The sequence below is a fragment of the Brassica rapa genome, chromosome A06 (assembly GCF_000309985.2).
Source record: "Brassica rapa cultivar Chiifu-401-42 chromosome A06, CAAS_Brap_v3.01, whole genome shotgun sequence".
NCBI lineage: Eukaryota > Viridiplantae > Streptophyta > Magnoliopsida > Brassicales > Brassicaceae > Brassica > Brassica rapa.
In genome coordinates, this window is record NC_024800.2 from 27,757,828 (window position 1) to 27,779,333 (window position 21,506).

The 21,506-nt window shown below is 36.8% G+C and overlaps 6 protein-coding genes across 8 annotated transcripts; 3 read left to right on the forward strand and 3 right to left on the reverse strand.

Moving 5' to 3' along the window:
- The first annotated feature begins 805 nt into the window (after window positions 1–805).
- LOC103827771 (calmodulin-binding receptor kinase CaMRLK) lies at window positions 806–4,311 on the forward strand. Its single transcript, XM_009103317.2, has 2 exons — window positions 806–2,424; window positions 3,528–4,311. Exons 1-2 carry the CDS (start codon window positions 1,053–1,055, stop codon window positions 4,145–4,147), a joined length of 1,992 nt encoding a protein of 663 aa, XP_009101565.2. The 5' UTR covers window positions 806–1,052; the 3' UTR covers window positions 4,148–4,311.
- Window positions 4,312–7,015: 2,704 nt separating this feature from the next.
- LOC103827772 (protein ROOT PRIMORDIUM DEFECTIVE 1) lies at window positions 7,016–8,765 on the reverse strand. Its single transcript, XM_009103319.2, has one exon. It carries the CDS (start codon window positions 8,706–8,708, stop codon window positions 7,452–7,454), a length of 1,257 nt encoding a protein of 418 aa, XP_009101567.1. The 5' UTR covers window positions 8,709–8,765; the 3' UTR covers window positions 7,016–7,451.
- Window positions 8,766–8,908: 143 nt separating this feature from the next.
- Window positions 8,909–13,284, reverse strand: LOC103827773 (ribonucleoside-diphosphate reductase large subunit). Its single transcript, XM_009103320.3, has 17 exons — window positions 12,808–13,284; window positions 12,665–12,726; window positions 12,516–12,603; window positions 12,173–12,436; window positions 11,851–12,091; window positions 11,693–11,769; window positions 11,440–11,610; window positions 11,244–11,336; window positions 11,009–11,158; window positions 10,838–10,924; window positions 10,583–10,747; window positions 10,374–10,493; window positions 10,070–10,272; window positions 9,838–9,987; window positions 9,613–9,760; window positions 9,368–9,451; window positions 8,909–9,276 (listed from the first exon to the last, which is right to left on the reverse strand). The coding sequence occupies exons 1-17, from the start codon at window positions 13,279–13,281 to the stop codon at window positions 9,157–9,159; spliced, it is 2,697 nt and encodes an 898-aa protein (XP_009101568.2). The 5' UTR covers window positions 13,282–13,284; the 3' UTR covers window positions 8,909–9,156.
- A 239-nt stretch (window positions 13,285–13,523) lies between these two features.
- Window positions 13,524–16,965, forward strand: LRRII3 (probable LRR receptor-like serine/threonine-protein kinase At5g45780). 3 transcript variants are annotated; one of them, XM_009103321.3, is made up of 11 exons: window positions 13,524–14,224; window positions 14,301–14,433; window positions 14,502–14,573; window positions 14,652–14,795; window positions 14,865–14,936; window positions 15,033–15,092; window positions 15,164–15,240; window positions 15,316–15,462; window positions 15,547–15,885; window positions 15,970–16,361; window positions 16,437–16,965. In XM_009103321.3, exons 1-11 carry the CDS (start codon window positions 14,122–14,124, stop codon window positions 16,743–16,745), a joined length of 1,848 nt encoding a protein of 615 aa, XP_009101569.1. In that variant the 5' UTR covers window positions 13,524–14,121; the 3' UTR covers window positions 16,746–16,965. The 3 variants fall into 3 exon arrangements, with proteins under 3 accessions (XP_009101569.1, XP_033128249.1, XP_033128248.1); XM_033272358.1 differs by having other exon boundaries at window positions 16,415–16,748; XM_033272357.1 differs by having other exon boundaries at window positions 15,970–16,965.
- A 1,034-nt stretch (window positions 16,966–17,999) lies between these two features.
- Window positions 18,000–19,577, reverse strand: LOC103827775 (TMV resistance protein N). The gene is made up of 3 exons (XM_009103323.3): window positions 18,898–19,577; window positions 18,753–18,825; window positions 18,000–18,563 (listed from the first exon to the last, which is right to left on the reverse strand). Exons 1-3 carry the CDS (start codon window positions 19,347–19,349, stop codon window positions 18,147–18,149), a joined length of 942 nt encoding a protein of 313 aa, XP_009101571.1. The 5' UTR covers window positions 19,350–19,577; the 3' UTR covers window positions 18,000–18,146.
- Window positions 19,578–19,696: 119 nt separating this feature from the next.
- On the forward strand, window positions 19,697–21,349 carry LOC103827776 (60S ribosomal protein L11-2). Its single transcript, XM_009103324.3, has 5 exons — window positions 19,697–19,906; window positions 19,992–20,099; window positions 20,186–20,228; window positions 20,299–20,494; window positions 20,979–21,349. Exons 1-5 carry the CDS (start codon window positions 19,904–19,906, stop codon window positions 21,175–21,177), a joined length of 549 nt encoding a protein of 182 aa, XP_009101572.1. The 5' UTR covers window positions 19,697–19,903; the 3' UTR covers window positions 21,178–21,349.
- Window positions 21,350–21,506: the final 157 nt, after the last annotated feature.

The window sequence follows — 21,506 nt, forward strand, 5'->3', positions numbered from 1 at the left end:
ATTATCTTTACGAGGTTTATTTTTGCCTCTCTTTACTTTTGAAAAAGTGAAAGGCAAACTAAAGTTTCTAAAGATATATAACAATCATCTGAATCACTATAACTAGTTGATTATTTGATTCACTAATTTGAATATTTAGTTTCTATATAATTTAGTTATATATATATTTGTTGTTGTTGTTTTTGCTAAATTTTTGTATTATATTTGTTGTTGTGAAAATAGTATAATTCTACCCACTTAATCCAAGACTTGATTAATTAAAATAATTTATGTCATGTATGAACTTTAGTTTAACTTTCTCTTTTTGTTAAAGAGAAAAGAACCTTATAAAGACAATGATGGTAATAACCATGATTACAGAATCCTCAATAATCCTGTAATCGAAAAGATAAATCATTCAGTTTACCTTTAAATTAAATACTAAATATATAAGTAACTCAAAAATCTTAATTGGTTAATTCAACTAACTTATCGCAGTTACCCTTTCTAAGAAAAAAACTAACTTATCTCAGTTGCATGTTAGAGTGATAAAAGAACAGAACAAAACCGTTAATTTTAGATATTTTTCATTTTACATCATCAAATAATGTAAAACTCGTCTCATTTCTATATAAATAATTTATGAAACTCATCATCAAATATAGTGCACAAAAAAAAAAAAAAAAAACTCATCATCAAATATACGAAACCAAATTTCCCACAGCTAATGTCAGCCGCTGCAACACTCACCAAATCCAACACAATAAATATAAGAGTGTAAATCCAACACAATAAATACAGTATAAGATTGTAAATAGGAGTATAATAAATCGAGTAATTTACATAAAGAAATTGACTTTTATTTTTCTGTCACAACCCACGTCATCGTTGGCATTTTATCAACCGTATGTATCTTCATCTCTCTCTATTCTCTGATAAACCTCACCAGCTCCTCTCATATACAGAGAGCAGAGGATACAACCAAACCTTCTCTCTCTCTCTCCCCCCCCCCATTTTTAACTTCCATGGAAGAACAATCATCAACATCAAAATAAGAAACCGAGAAAAAAAAAATGTTTTCAAGACTGCTTCTTATTCTTCTCTTCTCTTTAGTCTCTCTCTCATACTCTTCCACCGTTTCATGTCCTAACGGCACAGACTTCCGTCAGTTAACAAGAGCTTTCCGTTACGTCTCCGGTTTCAACTCCTCCTGGTTCTCTAACTGCTCCGTCGTCGTCACTCACATCGTTCTTCCGTCAAGAAAGCTAAACGGCACCGTTTCATGGACTTCGTTGCGGAATCTCACGCACTTACATGTCCTCGATCTCTCCAACAACTCTCTCGATGGCTCTGTCCCTACTTGGCTCTGGTCTAAACCCGGTCTTGTCTCAGTCGATCTTTCACGGAACCGGTTTGGTGGTTCGATACGAGTAATTCCGGTTAGCGGTTCGGTTTTTTCATCAGTTAAGAAGCTGAACCTCTCGTACAACCGGTTCACTAACGCGATTAACTTAACCGGATTCGTTAACCTCACAGCTCTCGATCTCTCTCATAACAATCTCCGTGTTTTGCCTCTTGGTTTGGGTTCTCTCTCCGGTTTACACCACCTCGATATCTCGAGATGTGAAATCAATGGCAGCGTTAAACCGATTTCCGGTTTAAAATCGTTGGATTACTTGGATTTATCGGAAAACTCAATGAACGGTTCGTTCCCGGTCGATTTTCCTAATCTCAACCATCTCCGGTTCTTGAATCTATCTGCAAACCGGTTTTCCGGTTCGGTCGGGTTTGACAAATACAGAAAATTCGGCAAATCGGCGTTTTCACACGGCGGCAGTTTCGTCTTTAACGTCTCCAAGATCCCGACTCGCCACCGTCTCCATCCTCTCCCTCACCGGAATCCGCCGCCACATCATCGAAACGTCAAAGCAAACCGTTTTAAACGCACTCCGTTGGTGATTGGCTTATCTTCTTCGTTAGGAGCTCTGGTTATTCTAGTCTTCGTCGTCTCTTTGATTTTAATCCGCCGCAGATTGAGATCGGCGAGGACGAAATCGAGATGGGCGATTTCGAGTCCTGCACCGTTGGATTTCAAGATGGAGAAATCTGGACCGTTCGCTTTCGAAACGGAGTCTGGTTCGTCGTGGGTGGCGGATATAAAAGAGCCAACGGCGGCGCCGGTCGTGATGGCGTCTAAGCCGTTGATGAATCTGACGTTCAAGGATCTGATTGTTGCCACGTCACATTTCGGGACGGAGTCCGTTATATCCGACAGCACGTGTGGTCCTATTTACCGTGCCGTTCTACCCGGAGAATTACACGTGGCAATCAAAGTGCTTGAACGAATCAGAGACGTCGATCAAAACGAAGCCGTTACGGCGTTTGAAGCGCTTACACGGCTTAAGCATCCAAATCTTTTGACCCTCTCCGGTTACTGCATCGCAGGTACTATTTTTAATTATTTCCCGGTATTTGTTTTTGTTTTTGTTTTACTCATTATGACATAAGGTTTCGAAATTGACTTTAAAACCCCAGCAGGAATCACTAAGCACTGACCAAGTAACAGATGTAGAAAATAAGTACTACTATATTTTATGCATGTACAATATATGGTTTTCATATACGCTGTATGCTGTAAATGTAACAAAGTATTTTTCTTTCTTTTGACCAAATTTCTAAACAAAGTATTAACGCTAAAAACCTGACAGATTTTCTGGGCAGTAAAACTTCATGCACAAAATTAGAAAGAAACAGCTGACTTTTTTTTTCTGAAAACAATGAATTATTGAACTCATATATAAATTTCTAAATTTTATCAGTATCCTCTGAATTTATATGGCTTATTAGTTGCTGGATTAAGTTCATTTAAACCAAAATATTTGGAGAATTGGAGTTGCTGGAAAATATCCTAACATTATTTTTTAGCTGGGTGTTGATATTTCAAAACAACAAAATATTGAGGCGTAGACGTCACTTAATGAATTTTTGTCTCTACTTTCACGGGTTTCTGGAAAAAACCATTAATGAGGCATTAAATGCTGAACGGTGTCGTATTCATTAGGAGTATGTATGTGTAATTGTGTGTGCTGTACAGACGAAAAAGGTCAGTTGCATGATAATGATACGTCACGTTAAAAAATCTAAATATTTTTGCGCCATGATTGCAAATTTTATGAATTTTCGCGACATTGACGCAAAAATGTATAATTATTCCAAAAAGTTACTCAGAAATAAAGTAATGTTTGTGAGATAGATTTCTTATGACTTATTTTTAGGGTTTATCATTTGGTCTTTTTATGATTTGACTGAGACGACTTTAGAAAATGTGCAGACAAGTCACATCCTTGGCTTTGGCACTCGAAGAGATTATGGCTTGTCCGATTATAGCGTTTTTCTTTTTTTTTTAAATCTTTTATCTTAAGAAATATGCTAGTATAATTTTTGTCCAACTATAATTATTTATTTTCTGGTCTAACTTAAGTTGCAAATTAATACTATTAATTGAGTAGAAAACATAGAATAACAAATTTTTTTTGCTGTTGTTTCAGGAAAAGAGAAGCTTATATTGTATGAATTTATGGCTACTGGCGATCTTCACCGATGGCTACACGAGCTTCCGGCGGGAGAAACCAACGTGGAAGATTGGAGCGCCGATACATGGGAGAGTCACGTTGGAGATTCATCACCGGAGAAAACAAACTGGTTGATACGTCACCGTATCGCTATTGGAGTTGCACGTGGTTTAGCCTATCTACATCATGTTGGTACCACTCATGGTCACTTAGTTGCTACCAACATCCTCTTAACCGAGACCTTAGAGCCAAGAATCTCTGATTTTGGGTTCAACAGCATCCCAAAAGCAGAAAAAGATAATAATAATAACAATGTAGAGTTCGATGTCTATTGTTTTGGGGTGATCTTGTTTGAGCTATTAACCGGGAAGCAAGGGAGTGAGGAACATGTGAAATCAGTTCGACGGTTGTTTAAGGAAAGGAGAGGAGAGGAAGCTCTTGACTCGAGGTTGCGGTTAGCTTCTGGAGAATCGGTTAATGAGATGGTCGAGAGTCTTAGAATTGGTTATTTTTGTACGGCGGAAACGTCAGGGAAACGGCCGACAATGCAACAAGTGTTGGGTCTGCTTAAAGACATTCGTACCGTCTCGCGTTGAGTTAGGAAACAAAGTTTGTATTAGGTTCCGATGTTGTTATGGACATATGTGCGAGATAATGCGTTTTTTTTCTTTGATGGGGAGATAATGCGTTTTGTCAAGTTATTATATGTTTTTGTTTGGAATTATAGGAAACGAATGTTAAAAGTTACTAATTCTGTTCATTAATGTGAGTGTTTTGTTAAAAAAAAAACAGAATATTATATCAAAGCTTATATGTTTTCATAATAAAATTTTAAAGGTATTTATAAATGTTCTTGTCAATATTTAAGTTCTTGCTTAAATAGTTTTGCAAATTGTACAGATAAATTATACATTTTGGTCAGGAAACATGAACGTTTGATAGCGAAGTTATAATATGGTGCTAATTACGAAAGGCAAAAAAAAAAAAATTACGAAAGGCATTTTTTTCATTTTAGCCAAAACGTACTATATATTTGTTTTGTTTTCTATGATCAATCTTGTAAGACTTCGCTCATGTATTTGGGTGAAAAGAATACATTAATGTAAACCTTTCTTGTATACAAATTATAAAATATATAGTTTCTAATGGAAGTATAAAAATATACACTATTTGTCCATAGGAAATTATTAAATATAATATAAATTTATTAAATATATCCACAAAGTTTCTTAATTTTGTATTCAATAAATGAATTTTATTGAAGCATATTAAAATGAATTAACTACTTATCTAACTATTCAATAGTTGACAAAAAAATCTAAATATTCAATAGAAAATTACTAAATATAATATAAAAATTATGAAATATACCCAAGGAAGTATCTTAATTTTATATCATTAAATTAATTTTATTGAAGCATATTAAATGAATTAATTATTTCCAAATATTCTACTCCTAGAATATATATTTTTGGACTCGTACTACGCCACGTGAGAATAATATAGAGGGAAAAATGTTATATGAGGAAGACAAAACGAAGTGGGTAAGGTGGGAAAGTATTTGGTAAGACCATTTCCGATGGATTACTCTATTTTTTACTCTAAAATAGAGTAACTCTATAATAGAGTTTGATTTTGCTCCAATGGTACTCTATTTTAGAGTAGAAAATAGAGTGATGAACAAAAAAAAACAAGTTACTCTATATTTGGAGTAAACCTATTTTTCACTCTATTATAGAGTGAGAAATAGAGTACCATTGGAGCATTTTCTACTCTAAACTCTATTTTAGAGTGAAAAATAGAGTGGGGTTGGAGATGCTCTAAGATAATAGATAATGCTCCTGAGAAGCTGTTGAGTTTAGTTGTTTTTTTGTTAGTTTTTTCCAACGACGTGTAGCGTATTTTTTAGTCTAACCACAAATTAAGTCGCAAATATTACTAGCGTCAGTAAGACTTACCCAACCATAGTCTATAGATAACAGACTCTACTGTAAATTCAATAAATAGAGATATGTTTCTTCTGTTGTTTACAACTCATTTATTGAAAACATGAGTAATGATACAACAATAACACAATCACAAACTACTAATAATGTGCATATATTCGCAAATAAAGTTTATACTATCGTATGAAAATTTATGACTTAATTGGAAGAAGACTCTTATCTTGGCTGTCTTCATTTTTTTTTGGCCGTCTTCATTTTGTTTTATATATTCCACAATTTTTCTTCTCTTCTCTTTGTTTTGTTATGAATTCCACTTTATTCCGCTTTCAATGATTTTTTTTATAAACTAATATTTTGTTTTCTTTTCATTATTATCATGTTTCGATGCGGATATTCTTCTCATTCACCAAAAGAGATAGTATAAAAAGTAAAAACACTTAATATATTCTTAGCACTTCCGTCACGTCTATTTCTTCACATCCTTTCATTCTCTTCTTGACTTTCTTTTTCACCCTTTGGGATTTGATTAAAACTTTTACTTTCTCTTTGAATAGTAAATAAATTATTTGCTTTGATTCTCCTTTTCTTTATATGGTATTTAACTTTCACATAGATATTTCTTTATGTTCTTTAGTCATATAGTTGCAGGTTTTATAAGAACAAATATTTTTAAAGAGTAGAGAATGGAGTTACTGAGCTAACTATAGTGCTTTTGGTCTTATAAACACTTCCAGAATTCTATTTACCAAGTAAAATGCTAATAAAGCTTAGGGCTTTCTCTATCAAACATAACTTTGATGATATCCCCAAGTTGTAATATAAGCTACAATTGGGCCTTCACAAATACGAGCCCACACTAACACTGTTTATATGTGTAATGAGCCCTTTTGGGGTTCTTAAGCAGTACAAAACGTTAGTTACTGAAAAGTTTTTGTCGGAAGAGAAGTATTTTTCCTTCTACTATTTTTCTTCTGTTTAAGAAATAAGAACTTAGAAAAATCTTCTCAATGTCTTAAACTTTTCTCTTATTTGCTTTATTTTTATTTTTCAGCTTGAAGCTTGTGCACATCACCAGAGTCAGTTAAAAAGTTGATACCAGACCATATCAAGAGACAGTTAGGTCTTAGTTTCTTGCATTAAACCGGGACATAAGATATGACAAGACAGGCAACATCAAGAAGGTAATTGCACCTGTATGTGTACCATTAAAGGGGTAGATGAGAGTTAAAACAATGAATTTAAAGCTCTCACAGTGCGGAAAAGAGGGTAAAGGTATTGCATAGAGTGGTCAAGTCAAAGCATAGTTGTGGCCATGTATTTCATCAATCTAGACCACAAGCAAAGTAGATGCATGTGTTGGAGTTTTTGCAGTTACTTTGGGTTCTTACGGTAATTTTGATGTAATCTTCACTCTGTGGATGTTATTACTAAGTTTGTTTATGGCTTTGTTTTGGGTCAAAACGAAGTTTGTTTATGCCTTCTCAAACAAAGCCAGTGAATTTCTGATGAATTTCCATGAGTGAGGAACTCAAGTATTATTTTTCTAAAAAAATTCTTAGATCAAAATTCATCAAATCTTGTTTGCTACAATTTCATCCACATCACACTAATGGCTACAAAACTAATGTGTGTGAAGACATAAGACAGGAAAGATCATTGGGCCAAGCTACCTCTCTTTTGCAGCAGACACTAAAAGCCAAGGTAACCTCCACAAGTAATCTTCTACTTTCTAGTTACATTCCTCTGCCTCTACATAGAATGTCGGCTGTAAGAACATTTCTTACCTCTCACAACAGTTTCTGAGACTCCTGCCCACATCAGCATCATTGTTCTCCACTTCCCTCCAACCTTCTTTCTCGAACGGCGTCTCACAAAACCAACTTCAATCTGATTTCACTTGAAAATTCAATACACATGATGAGACTTTTGCACAAACTCCACTGCATCATAGCAATCATTTCTCCAGAATTGGCAAGACCCAGTCTCCATCTCTCTCTCCTTCCCAATCTTCATCATACCTTACCTCAACATCTCTCTCCTCTTCACAAGTTTGTAACAGTTCCTTAGAGTGACGCTTTTCCAACAACACAAGCTCCAGCATCTTCCTCCGCACACTGTAAATCCGATTTGGCTCAATCAAACAGCCTTTGCTATAAGCTTCCCTAAGAAACAAAGTCTGAGTACTTCCTTTCGTGGATACATAGAAAATCCCCGGATGCTTCAGTATCACTTCCCTCAAGTTCACTTCGATCCCAAGATCCTTACGAAAATGAGCTAGTCTCTCAACTTCAACCATCTTCTCAACAGTCAAGCTCAGAAGCTCGTGGATAACCGCAACAACTCGCTTCTCGAACCTCTCTACGCTTCTTGAAATCTCCTTTCTCTCGTAAGGCTTTACATAAGGGACTCTCTGCCAGTTCCTCAACTCTTCTCTGAACCCTTTCTCAATCTTGAACCCTGTGGGGAGATTAATAGGAAACGCGTAGTTCGTCTCGAACTCACTCAACCATTTCTCTCTGTACTCAACTTCTCTCCATTCCTCAACTTTAGCCACACACAAACTCTCATCATCATCATCTCTATCAACTAGCTCTAAAGTCTCCAAATCAACTAACCTGAACTCTGTACTATACTTAGCTAATACCGAATCTCGAAAATCCTCAGGCAATCCTAACTCTTTCCTCATCAACCTTAAAGCATGAACATTCAGAACACCTTTTCTAGACATCAACAACAGCTTCTTCACCCTTCTTACAGCATCAACCTCAAACTCTCTTACAACACTCTCTTCTTCCTCAATCAAATCCCTCAGTTTCTCACTAACCCTACAACACAAATTCCTCCGACAAGGATGTGTGAAGATCTCAAAGGCGTGAGGATACTTACCCACAAAAGCTCCAACGCTTACATTCAAACCGACGATGTTCTTCCATCGAGACATAAGCTGGAGAGAGACGAAAGGACCACGCTTTTTGTTACCCATGAGTTTTGTTATCTCGAGGATGATGTTTAGCTTCCTGATGTGGACAATGAGCTTGTCTAATCGGTTGTCTCGTGTTCGGTTCTCTAACCTGGTTTGCGCTGAATCCACAGGCTTTAGCCATCTCCTCTGGTTATAAGAGTAGAGAGGAGATAAAGATGATAGCTTTGTGGGAGTTTGATGAGATAGAGCTTCTATGCTACTGTAGCTCAAAGATCTTAGAGAATTCATCTCTTCTAAATCGACAAACACATCACCATTTTTCCAAGGTTGGATTATTGAATTAGGGCTTCACTGACTAGAACAAACGGCAATTTGAGAGAGAGAATAATAATCACGTAGCAGAGGAAGAAGAAGAAGAGCTGTCGATACGGGCCATAAACCGCAGGATAGGCCCAAATAAATCTACCATGGCCCATTAGATTCAAAGATAGTATAAGTTTCAGACATCCAAGGAAGGATGAAAGAAGCAGCATAAACAGACATTGAGCAACTTCTTGTTACACACTTCGCAAAGGATACTTGTTAACTTTCACACACGACACGAATAACAAGGCAGTTTTATCGGAACTAGATTACATTATATAGTACTTAAGTTAACCCTACACAAATCAACAGACGAAAAACACACACAGACATAAAAGAGACGCAGGCTCTTTCAGACCAACTTTCGATTGTTTTAACTTCCACAAGAGAGACACTCCTCAGGGTTTGTCAAAGAGCATACCATTTGTGCCATTTTCGTCTCATTGTCTTCTTCCTTTGTTCCTTCATCCTCTTCAGTTACATTAAGCTTCTCCTGCAGTTATCACAGGCGAATGTCAACTTCGCTCACTACTCACTAGTAACTAGAGAATCACACAGTCACACAAAAGTGTTGGTTGTTTTACCTTTAGCATCGCTGTGTCTACTGTAAACTTTATTGCATCTGCTGCAGCACGTGATCGCAAGTAGTACATCCCCGTTTTCAATCCCTTTCAATTTTCACAAAAATAACAATTTTGTGAGCTCGGGTTATACCGCAAATCAAGACTGAATCTGAGCAAGTGAAGCGAACGCAATCATATTGAACAAATAACTTTTTCAACTTACAACTGATGCAATCATTAAGTCAAGCTTTAAGATAAGTTGATACCTTTTTCCAAGTGTGGAAGTGTAAGGAAGTGAGTTTGGCAAAGTTGGGTTTGTCCATGTGTATATTCAAACTTTGGCTTTGATCTATAAAGCATCCACGATCAACCGCCATATCAACCACTGTTCTCTGCTTAATCTCCCACACAGTCCTGAGTCATTTGCATACAAATTTAAAAAATTTGAACACATGTAATCAGAACATAAAAGAATTGAGGAAAATCTATACCTATAAATTGCCTTCAAGTCATCAGGAATCTCCGGGACATTTATAACAGAACCATTCTCATGTATTATCTTGTTTTTGAGCGTAGGAGACCACAGTCCCATATCCGTCAAGTCGTGAAGAAGATGCTTGTTCACAACTACGAACTCACCACTGTAAACACAGGAAATAACAAAGACTAAGCGAGCCTATGGAGAAAACCAAAAACATAGCTTTATGGAGCCTTCTTGCATACCTTAAGACTCTGCGACTATAAATGTTTGAGGTATACGGCTCAAAACATTCATTATTCCCAAGAATCTGGCTGGTTGAAGCAGTTGGCATTGGTGCTACTAAAAGAGAATTTCTAATTCCATTCTTCGAAATCATATCTCTGAGAGCAGCCCAGTCCCAGCGATCCGAAGGAATCACATTCCACATGTCAGGTTGTAGAATACCCTAAAAATCATAAGACACGCCAACCAAGCAATTAGCTCCAAGAGTTTATGAAAATGTTGAACAGATATTACAAAAAAAAAATTGCAGGTTGAGATACATACCTTACTCACAGGACTTCCTTGGTATGTCTCATATGTACCTTCCTTAGTAGCAATCTCCGAAGATGACTTAAGTGCATGGTAGTATATGGTTTCAAATATGCCTTTGTTCAGTTGCTGAGCCTGAGATTATTCCAAAAAAAAAAAAGCTGCTCAGACCAGAGAACAAAGCCGGTTTGAAAGGTTGATTCAGCCATGCCAAAAAAGTTTACCTCAGGGGAATCAAATGGCATTCCCAGAAGAATAAATGCATCTGCAAGACCTTGCACACCAATACCAATAGGCCTATGACGCAAGTTTGAAGTTTTAGCCGTCTCCATAGGATAGTGATTCACATCAATTATCTTATTGAGATTAACAGTAACGGTTGCAGTCACCTGAAGAAACAGAATATATGTTTTATTAAAATCAACATCAAACTGCAGACATGGAAACTTATAGAAATGAGCTAGTAATTAAGCGCTGACCTCTGCTAGCTTGTCGAAATCAAAGTAACGATTCTTTGAGCCCAAACTGCCTACAATCTTAGATGGATGTGAGTCCAAGGGGACATCCTGTTGCGAGGTGTAAGACATGTCAAGAGTTATGCACCAAGTCACAAAGCAAAATCAACCACTGTAACACCTTTTTTAACTCACCTTCTCCCTAACGAATCGGGGTAAAGCAATAGATGCAAGATTGCACACAGCAGTTTCTGTTGGACTTGTGTATTCGATGATTTCAGTGCATAAATTGGAAGACTTTATGGTACCAAGATTCTGCTGGTTGCTTTTCCTGTTACATGAATCCTACAGTAAATATCAAAAATGAAGAGTGAGAAGTTGAGGTTATATAATTATACCGAGTGGCTACATAGTTACGAGGGTTCCTTACCTTGAAAAGCATGTATGGTGTCCCTGTTTCAACTTGGGATGTCAAGATTTCGTACCAGAGCTGTTGTGCCTGGACAACCTTCTTAGCCTTGCCCTAAAGATAAATACAACAGAACTGGTTCAAATTCATAGAAAGGGGGGCATAGCCGGTATTATGATAGCAAGAGTTTGAATTCTGGAAGTGAAGAATCACTCACCTCGTTCTCATACTTAGTGTAAAGTCTCTCAAAATCTGCACCCCAACAATCTGCCAAACCTGGAGCTTCATTAGGACAAAAGAGTGACCACTGCCCATCACTCTGGACCCTTTCCATGAAAAGATCTGGTATCCAAAGACCATAAAACAAGTCTCTTGCCCTGTGTTCTTCCTGAAGATGAAGTGCATGTCAGAGTGTATGAAACAAACTCCAGATTATGTTGTAGGGAAAGTGAGTGATCTCGAGAGGGTACCTTCCCATGATTCTTACGGAGCTCCAGAAACTCAAAAATGTCAGCATGCCATGGCTCCAGGTATACAGCAAAGGCTCCTTCACCAATTGCAAATAAAATATATATAAGACAAACAGAAGTAGCAATTCAGAAACAATCATGAGCAATGAAATGTATACCCTTTCTCTTGCCACCTCCTTGGTCAACATAACGAGCAGTATCATTGAACACCCGCAGCATTGGAACAATACCATTAGATTCCCCATTAGTGCCACGAATGTAACTTCCAGTAGCACGGATGTTGTGAACAGAAACACCAATACCCCCAGCTGACTTACTTATAACCGCACACTCTTTCAATGTATCATAAATCCCCTCAATGCTATCATCCTTCATGCAGATCAGAAAGCAGCTGCTCAGCTGCCAATCCAAAACCGCACATCAGTAAAACGAATGCAGATGCGTCCAAAAAAAAAACAGAAAAAATAGGGGAAACATTACTTGAGCCCGTGGAGTTCCAGAGTTAAAGAGGGTCGGAGACGCATGAGTGAACCATCGCTGAGACATTAAATGGTAAGTCTGGACAGCTGAATCAATATCCTGTTTATGAATGCCAACAGAAACCCTCATGAGCATGTGCTGAGGCCTTTCAACAACTTTCCCATGGACTTTCAAGAGGTATGATCTCTCAAGAGTCTTGAATCCAAAGTAGTCATATTCAAAGTCACGGTCGTAAATGATTTCACTATCCAGACGAGTAGCATTCTGAAAAAAATAACCAAAAGAAATGAGTAAAATTCAAAAGCAAACGTTCCATCAAAAGACAAAGCTTTATTTATTATACCTTCATAATGATCTCAAAAACATCATCAGCAATAAGAGGAGAGTCAAGTCCAGATCTCTCATTGACATGATTGTACATATCCTTAACCCTGAAGATACCCCAAAGTCAGTTCATATGAATACATAATAGATTAAAAAAACAAGACTCACGTCTCTGAAAACGATTTCTTAGTGTTCTTGTGGAGATTAGAGACAGCGATCCTTGCAGCCAACTGAATCACATAAACAATCAAAAGCTTAAACAACGCAAATTGAGAAGGCAGTTCAAAAAAAAAAGGAATTAAGAAACCGACGGAGGCGTAATCGGGGTGGTTGGCGGTCATAGCGGCGGCAGTCTCAGCGGCTAACTCGTCGAGCTGAGTGGTGGTGACGCCTTTGTAGACGCCGGCGCAGACTTTCTGGGAGACGAGGACGGGGTCGCAGTGATCGACGCTGAGGCCATAGCTAAGCTTCTTGAGACGCGCGGTGATCTTGTCGAAGCGGACGGTTTCCTGCCTTCCGTCGCGCTTCACCACGTACATCTTCGGAGTTTTTTCTTTGGGGAATTGTGTCGAACAGTTGGTAGGCGTGTGAGTTTGATGAAATAGATTTAAAGTGAAAGCAAAGCAGAAATGGGCTTTTGGATTTAGACTTTCACCTAGCGCGCGCGTAAGTTTTAGATTTTTTCGCGCCAGCTTCCGAGAGAAGGAAGTTGAAGCGTTTACCTCGCTGAGTGTGGGTGGGCCCCAGCTCACGAGAAATGTGATACGTAGCCCGATTCTTTGCATGGGCCCATATTAGAAGTTGGCGTTTACGAATTATCATATGTAGTAACTAAAAGCAAATCAAGTGGAGTAATTAGGAGGGAAAATGAAAAACAAGGAAAAAATGAAAAGTCAAAAGAATTTTTTCAGATTTCAAAAAGGGGAAATTGTACGCTATAGTGTCCAACAAAATTATACTTCATCCGTTCCACAAAGTTATATTTTTTTAGTATTTTCACATATTAGAAAAAAACATTAAACTATTATAATAAATGTATCATTTTTTGTAATTTTTAATAACTTTTAATCAATAGTAATTCAATAAAATTTAATTATATACTATAAAAAATAAATAAAATGGTTGTTTTGATTTATTAACTTTTCAATATATTTATAAGACCAATAATTCGTTATTTTATAATGATAAAGATTATGGTTTTGTAAAATGTTAAAACTATTTAATTAACTAATCCTTCGCGTAGGTTTGATCACAGAGGATCTACTCTCACTCACACTGTGTCAGAGACTCGAGATTCAGACAGAGAAGAAAAGAAAGTCATAAGACAAGGGAACAAACCTTTGACAATCTCGAGGATATCTCGCTTCCATAACTAATCTTCAATCTTATTTCATTTTGTCTTCTTCTTCGCTCGAATCAAACTCATAACTCAGAAACCAACCGGGCCACCAAATAATTTAATGAATTAAATGTATTTTAAAATGTTAGCTTCATTGATTTTAATGGCGCTATTGATTTGCCCTAGACAATGGGGCAAAGAACCCATCAGACAAATAATTGCGGCAAAACGATAAAAACACTGAACAAAGTAAAAGAAAGAAAGAAAACTTGTTATCTCTCTTGAAATGGAGATTGTGATGATGAAGTTCATGTTTTTAGGCTTCTGGGCTTTTGATTCTGTTTACGCCATGGACAGTCTCTTATCTCCAAAGGGTGTTAACTATGAAGGTAATGTTTTCATTTTCAGGACAAAATCAATAGTGAAAAAATGTTTTTAACCTTTTTTTTTTGTTTCTTCTTGTAGTCGCTGCGTTAATGTCAGTGAAGAACAAGATGAAAGATGAAACAGAGGTTTTGTCTGGTTGGGATATAAACTCTGTTGATCCTTGTACTTGGAACATGGTTGGTTGCTCTGCTGAAGGCTTCGTTGTTTCTCTGTAAGTATCATCTCACACCACACCAATGTCTCCTCTTCTTCTTATTATTATTGAATCACTTTATGCAGAGAGATGGCTAGTAAAGGGTTATCAGGGACAATATCAACAAACATTGGAGAATTTACTCATCTTCATACATTGTGAGTAAAAAGTGTTTGATCTTTAAAGATGAATGAGATTATTGTATCCAATGCCTTATAACTTGGTTATGTTCGTAGGTTACTGCAGAATAACCAGTTAACCGGTCCAATACCTTCCGAGTTAGGCCAACTCTCTGAGCTTAAGACTCTTGATCTCTCTGGGAACCGGTTTAGTGGAAAAATCCCAGCTTCTTTAGGATTCCTAACTCACCTAAACTACTTGTGAGTTTGGTACAATGATTCTTGGTTTAGTTACACTTGTGGTTTGTTAATATCTTACAAGTCTTGTAGGCGGCTCAGCAGAAACCTTTTATCAGGGAGAATCCCTCAGCTTGTGGCTGGCCTCTCAGGTCTTTCTTTCTTGTATGTCTTGCTCTACCTAACATTGCATTTTATCAGTATACTATTTTGTACAATGTATCTTTAAGACTAATGTTTCTTATGAAAAACTTTGAATAGGGATCTATCTTTCAATAATCTAAGTGGACCAACACCGCGTATATTAGCAAAAGACTATAGGTAAGATTTATCGAAAAACCGCACATTATAAACTGTGTGAAAAGATCCTTAATGAATTGTACTTGCTGTAGGATTGTAGGAAACGCATTCCTTTGTGGTTCAGCTTCCCTAGAGCTTTGCTCAGATGCTGCTACACCTTTAAGGAATGGTATGTTGTCTTGAAAATAAGCTCTCTCACTGTGAAACATAAATAGTTTTTTAACTTGTGGTAATTGATCTGCAGCATCAGGGCTGTCTGAAAAGGACCATAGCAAACATCACAGCTTAGTGCTCTCTTTTGCATTTGGCATTATTGTCGCCTTCATCATCTCTCTAATGTTTTTCTTCTTCTGGGTGCTATGGCATCGATCACGCCTCTCTAGATCATATGGTACACATCTCTTACTCTCTATCTTTGCGTCTCTGTCATTGTCAAGACTTTTCTAAAACCTGTTATCTTTTATGGATGTTATAGTGCAGCAAGACTATGAATTTGAAATAGGACATCTGAAAAGGTTCAGTTTCCGCGAGATACAGTCCGCGACAAGCAACTTCAGTCCAAAGAACATTCTAGGACAAGGAGGATTCGGGATGGTTTACAAAGGTTACCTCCCAAATGGAACCGTTGTAGCGGTTAAAAGGTTGAAAGATCCAAACTATACAGGAGAAGTTCAGTTCCAAACCGAAGTTGAGATGATTGGTTTAGCTGTTCATCGTAATCTTCTACGTCTCTTTGGTTTCTGTATGACATCAGAAGAGAGAATGCTCGTGTATCCCTATATGCCTAATGGAAGTGTCGCTGATCGCCTGAGAGGTTACAAATTATAACATTTCTCATTATGTTTTTTTTTTCTATATGAATAATTAGAAAACGTTACTCATATGACATTTTATTCAGATAGTTATAGAGATAAGCCGTCTCTAGATTGGAACCGAAGGATATGCATTGCACTAGGTGCAGCTAGAGGACTTGTTTACTTGCATGAGCAATGCAATCCGAAGATTATTCACAGAGACGTCAAAGCTGCAAATATACTACTTGATGAAAGCTTTGAAGCCATAGTTGGTGACTTTGGTCTAGCAAAGCTTTTAGACCAGAGAGATTCACATGTCACTACAGCAGTTAGAGGAACCATTGGACACATTGCTCCTGAGTACCTTTCCACAGGACAGTCTTCGGAGAAGACCGATGTTTTCGGATTCGGGATACTGATTCTTGAACTGGTTACGGGTCATAAGATGATTGATCCGGTCAATGGTCAGATTCGAAAAGGAATGATATTGAGTTGGGTAAGTAATCTTTCTGTTACATTCTTTGAGTTGCATATTGCATTGAATCAAAGTCTTTTGGTTGTTTTGGATCAGGTAAGGACGTTGAAAGCAGAGAAGAGATTTGCAGAGATGGTGGACAGAGATTTGAAGGGAAAGTTTGATGAGTTGGTGTTGGAGGAAGTTGTGGAGTTGGCTTTGCTTTGTACACAGCCAAATCCGAGTTTAAGACCGAGGATGTCTGAAGTTTTGAAGGTTTTAGAGGGTTTAGTGGAACAATATGGTTATGAGCAGACACAAAGTGGGTATGAAGCTAGAGGTCCTAGTGTTTCTAGGAATTTTAGTAATGGTCATGAAGAGAATTCGTTTATAATTGAAGCTATTGAGCTCTCTGGACCACGATGAGACTTAAAAAGAAATGACTATAGCGAAAAAAAGAAGGGTAATTCATTGGGTTTTCCTAGTTTTGTTGTCATTATCGTTCTCTGTAAATTATTTTTTTTGTCTTTCTTTGCAACTTTTTTCTATTCTTTTGGTATTTTCGTCTAAATGGTTACTGTACAGTACAATCAAGGAGAACTTTGTTATCTACCATGGTTTGCATGAGCTAATTTGTCAGATCTAAGAGAACCTCTAACTCATGTATCTGTTTTATAATAGTGTTAGGAGGCAAAACTATTTGAATTTTCTTTTATTTATTTAACTAAAACAGAAATTATTATTTTCACTCTTTGTATAGGACAAAATACATTCTTTTATTTTTTATTTTAAAATTGATATTTTACGGAAACACATCGGAATAAATCTATTTTCTATTAGAATTTTTTCCTTTTAGAGCAAGAAATGGTATAAACATTTTTACATTTAAAATGTTATTCTAGTACCAACAAAAAACAAAAAGTAAATTTGGGAAGTCAGACCGAAATAAAACAACCGATAAAAACAAATCAAGTTGAAACCATTTACCAGTTTTAACTAATGAATCATCAATTTTGTTTTGAGCCCGAAGGATGTAGGAGATCTTGTAGGATTAAAATCTTCTTTTGAGTGATGCTTGACCACATCTGAGCCTTCTGCCATATTAGATGATACTAGATAGATCGACTACTGACTTCGACTTCACACATTCTTTTAATAAATACCCCGGGTCGAGTCGGTATTTGAGGTGAGTGTACTGGAGTACGAGGTTATTAAAACTATTGCGAATGGGTGTTTTAAACTTGAATAATGTGTGTGTGAATTTTGCTTAAAATATCCTTATTGTAACGCTACGGAGTGTCACTATTTAGGCTCAAATTTCATTACTAAAGTTACAGTATTTTTCAATTAATCCGATAAAAATTGTTTAATTTTTACTTAAAATTTTCAACATCTTTTCAAAGATTTTCTGATCGGTGCGTTTCATATTTCTCTCGTTGTACGTAACTGTCCTTTAAAGTTTGCAGAAGACGTGGTGATCTCTTGGTTACTGTACTCGTCACTAGAAGATAATCAAGTAAATTGCATATTTCATGATGCAGGAATTCATGTCCATCATTATTTATGCTTTTAATCTTTCAAGTCTATTTTAGTGTTTGGGTCTTATTTTATCTATGCTTTGGATACTTCAATCTTCTACTCATATTATTGAACTCTAATATTAATTTGGAAGTCATCAAATAGTCAACCCAAGTCAACTATGAATCATAAGCAAATATTAACTGTTACACAAGAATGATAAGAACATAATCTTTTGATTCCAAACGCATAGAGTGTTCCAGTTCAGCTACTTAGAGAGTTAAACTACGCATAAAACAGGAAAAATAACTAGCTGGCTCTTTTGATAAACAAAGTGCAAAGTAAACCAAGAGCAAACATGATTGGCCAAACCGAGAACTTAATGGGTGAATCGTCATTATGTGTGATGAATGAATAGTTAACGGCTGTGAGAATGGTTTGGCACAAGGCGCAAATTAACCCAACAATATCTGGAAAGCTACCAAACCTGTTTGATCTTTGAGTTGGATAGTGAAACCAAGGAACGGGCAAACTCCACCTCCACACAACTCTCTCAACTCGGCCTTTATGAAAGAGATCTACGAGGCAAAGTAGACAAGATAAAAATGACATTGACATTGCAGCCAATGCATACAAAGGTTTTTGAGTAGAAGAGATCTGGTCGAAGACACATGAAGGTATTTCCAACATGAGGTTGATAATGACTAGAGACCATTCAATTATGACCTGTATAAGAACAAGACAAGATCTTAATACAGATCTCACATCTGTGAAAATAATTAAATGATCTAAAGTAATATCGAATAGCCATACATCAAGCTGATTCACTCAATCTCAAATATTTTGACATGGATTCAAATCATTTTGGCCAACGATTGTGAGCTACAAAACCTTTAAACTTCATATTAAAATAACCTTTGTTCTTGACGCTCTTAGAAGTTTGCTCTCGATGTCAAGAGCTATTCCATTCACCAACATCTCCTCATCCCTGGCAAAAAAATAAAGGATATCTATTAAAGCCTATAACGCATTTTAATGGAAATATGAATTGGAGTTATACCTCAAGTGGGAAGTAGACCATCCGGGGAGATTAATGGCTTCTGTAAAACCATCTTTCCATTCTTTAATCTGATCGGCTTTATCCTGTCGCTTAGCAAAGGCTTCTCCAAAGCTTCCTGTCTGATTTTCAATGTCCACACGATCAACATGGTAAAGGACAGGTATAACAATCTGACCGAACCTCTTTTTGCATTTCAAGATAGCTACAACTTCATCTAAACAAAACTTCGAATCCCCAAAGTTTTCCGAGAACACAATCACTGAAACTCTTGATACTTCGATTGCTTTTAACGACTCTTCATATCTCTCTTCGTATGGTAGTTCGTCAAACAAGTAGGTTTTGATCCGTTTTCTACGTAGACAGCCGCATAGATGGCTAACGAAGTTGTCACGAGTGTCCTTGACCCTGAAACTTAAGAACACATCATGTTTCATTTTAGGATTTGAATTCATCACTGAAACTTTCTTCTTCTCCAACCACCACTTTTTTCTCTATCATTTATCTTTTTCACGGACCAACCACCGCTTTTTCGTTTTTATAAATAAACTGGAGGGAGGTGACAGGCTATACATTTTTACGTGCACGACCCGGAGAGAAGTCAACAAAATAAGATATAAATGAATTGAATACAATTTTTGGCCCGAAAATGTCTGGGGTAGACGTAAGAGACGGTTGTTGCCAAAAAAAAAAAGACGTAAGAGACGGATTATAGTAATGGTCATGAAGATAATTCGTTTATAATTGAAGCTATCAAGCTCTCTGGACCACATTGAATCGAAACAAAATTATAAACCGGAATGGTGAAGGTTATTCTGGAATCAATTTCTTTTAGTAACTAAAAAGGCCACATAGGCCTATGGGCTTCGTAAACTTGGCCCATTATAGTTCCAAGAAAGAAACCCTAGTTCCGTCCCATATAACTCATTTCACTTCCCACTCGACGCAGCTTTCGTTTCCGCAACTCTCTTTGCTTCTTCTCTCCTAACTCGACTTTGATCTCCTTACAATGGTATTTTCACCCTCTTTATGGATTCCACGAATCAAGCTCTTACTTTGTGTTGTGTCTATATCTATCTATCTATCTATGATTGTAGGCGTCGGAGAAGAAGCTCTCGAACCCAATGAGGGACATTAAGGTCCAGAAACTTGTTCTCAACATCTCCGTTGGTGAGAGTGGTGATCGTCTCACTCGTGCCTCCAAGGTCCCCTTTTGTTTTTCTCTGATTTAAATCGTAGCCATGTTTTTTTAGGACAGTGTTTGTGAATAGTTGTGTTTGGTCTTTATTAGGTTTTGGAACAGCTCAGTGGACAAACCCCTGTTTTCTCCAAGGGTATGTTCATGTTGTTAGTTTTCATTTTTATTATTTGTTAATAATATGTTTTATTGATTTTGTGTAATAGCGAGATACACTGTGAGGTCTTTTGGTATCAGGCGTAACGAAAAGATTGCGTGCTACGTCACTGTGAGGGGTGACAAGGCAATGCAGCTTCTTGAGAGTGGTTTGAAAGTTAAGGAGTATGAGCTTCTTAGGAGGAACTTTAGTGACACTGGTTGCTTTGGTTTCGGTATCCAAGAGCACATTGATCTTGGTATCAAGTAAGTCTTTTTTTTTTGTTAATTTGAACTACATTGATTATTTTGTTTGCATATAGGTCTGCATGTAATGAATGAGACTAGTCTCCAACGATTTTCCGTGCTATGTAGTCATGTGGAGTGTTAACGTTGTGGATTTGATTATAGGTGAAGAGTTCATGGTTTGCAATTTTGGATTCGGGTTTTATCAAATGTAAAGAATTAATTGGTTTTGTATAATGATATAGTTTGGATTTGATAATATATGACGACTTTCTAGATATTATAGAATTTTTTGGCTTGAAAATGATGAGACTTGCTGGTTTTTGTGGAATCGATGTTAAGTTTAGATTTTGATATAAGATGATAACTTATAGGTTACGAAGATATACTGTTTTGTGGAATTTTCAGATTAGTTTTTATAAATTTAAAGACTTTAATGTTTTATTTGTGGAATGGCAAATGCTTGTTTTTGTGATTCTTATCTCTATTCATTTCGTCTGTTTAGGTACGATCCATCTACTGGTATCTACGGAATGGACTTCTATGTTGTTCTCGAACGTCCAGGATACCGTGTGGCTCGTCGCCGTAGATGCAAGACTCGTGTTGGTATCCAACACAGAGTGACCAAGGATGATGCAATGAAATGGTTCCAAGTCAAGTATGAAGGAGTTATCCTCAACAAGTCTCAGAACATCACTGGCTAAACCAAACTTCAATCTTTATTGATTTTTGTTTATTTTAGCTTTGTTTCAAAGTTTCAGTTTTTACTATTTTCTGGATGTTAAAGAATTTCTTGTTGTAGTAAAACCTTTTTTGACATCAGCATGGTATAATCTAAATTTCCAAGAACGTTGGAAGTGTTTTTTCTTCTTCGAATTTAATGTCTTCATTTACAATAAAATCGAAGCAGCTCCCTTGACTGAAATCTCGCATGTTTTTTGAGCTACGTAACTTGCTAATCTCAATTCTTAACAGCCAGAAAATTATGGTCAGCTTTTGGTTTAACTAAAAAAATTCATTTGTTACAAATCCC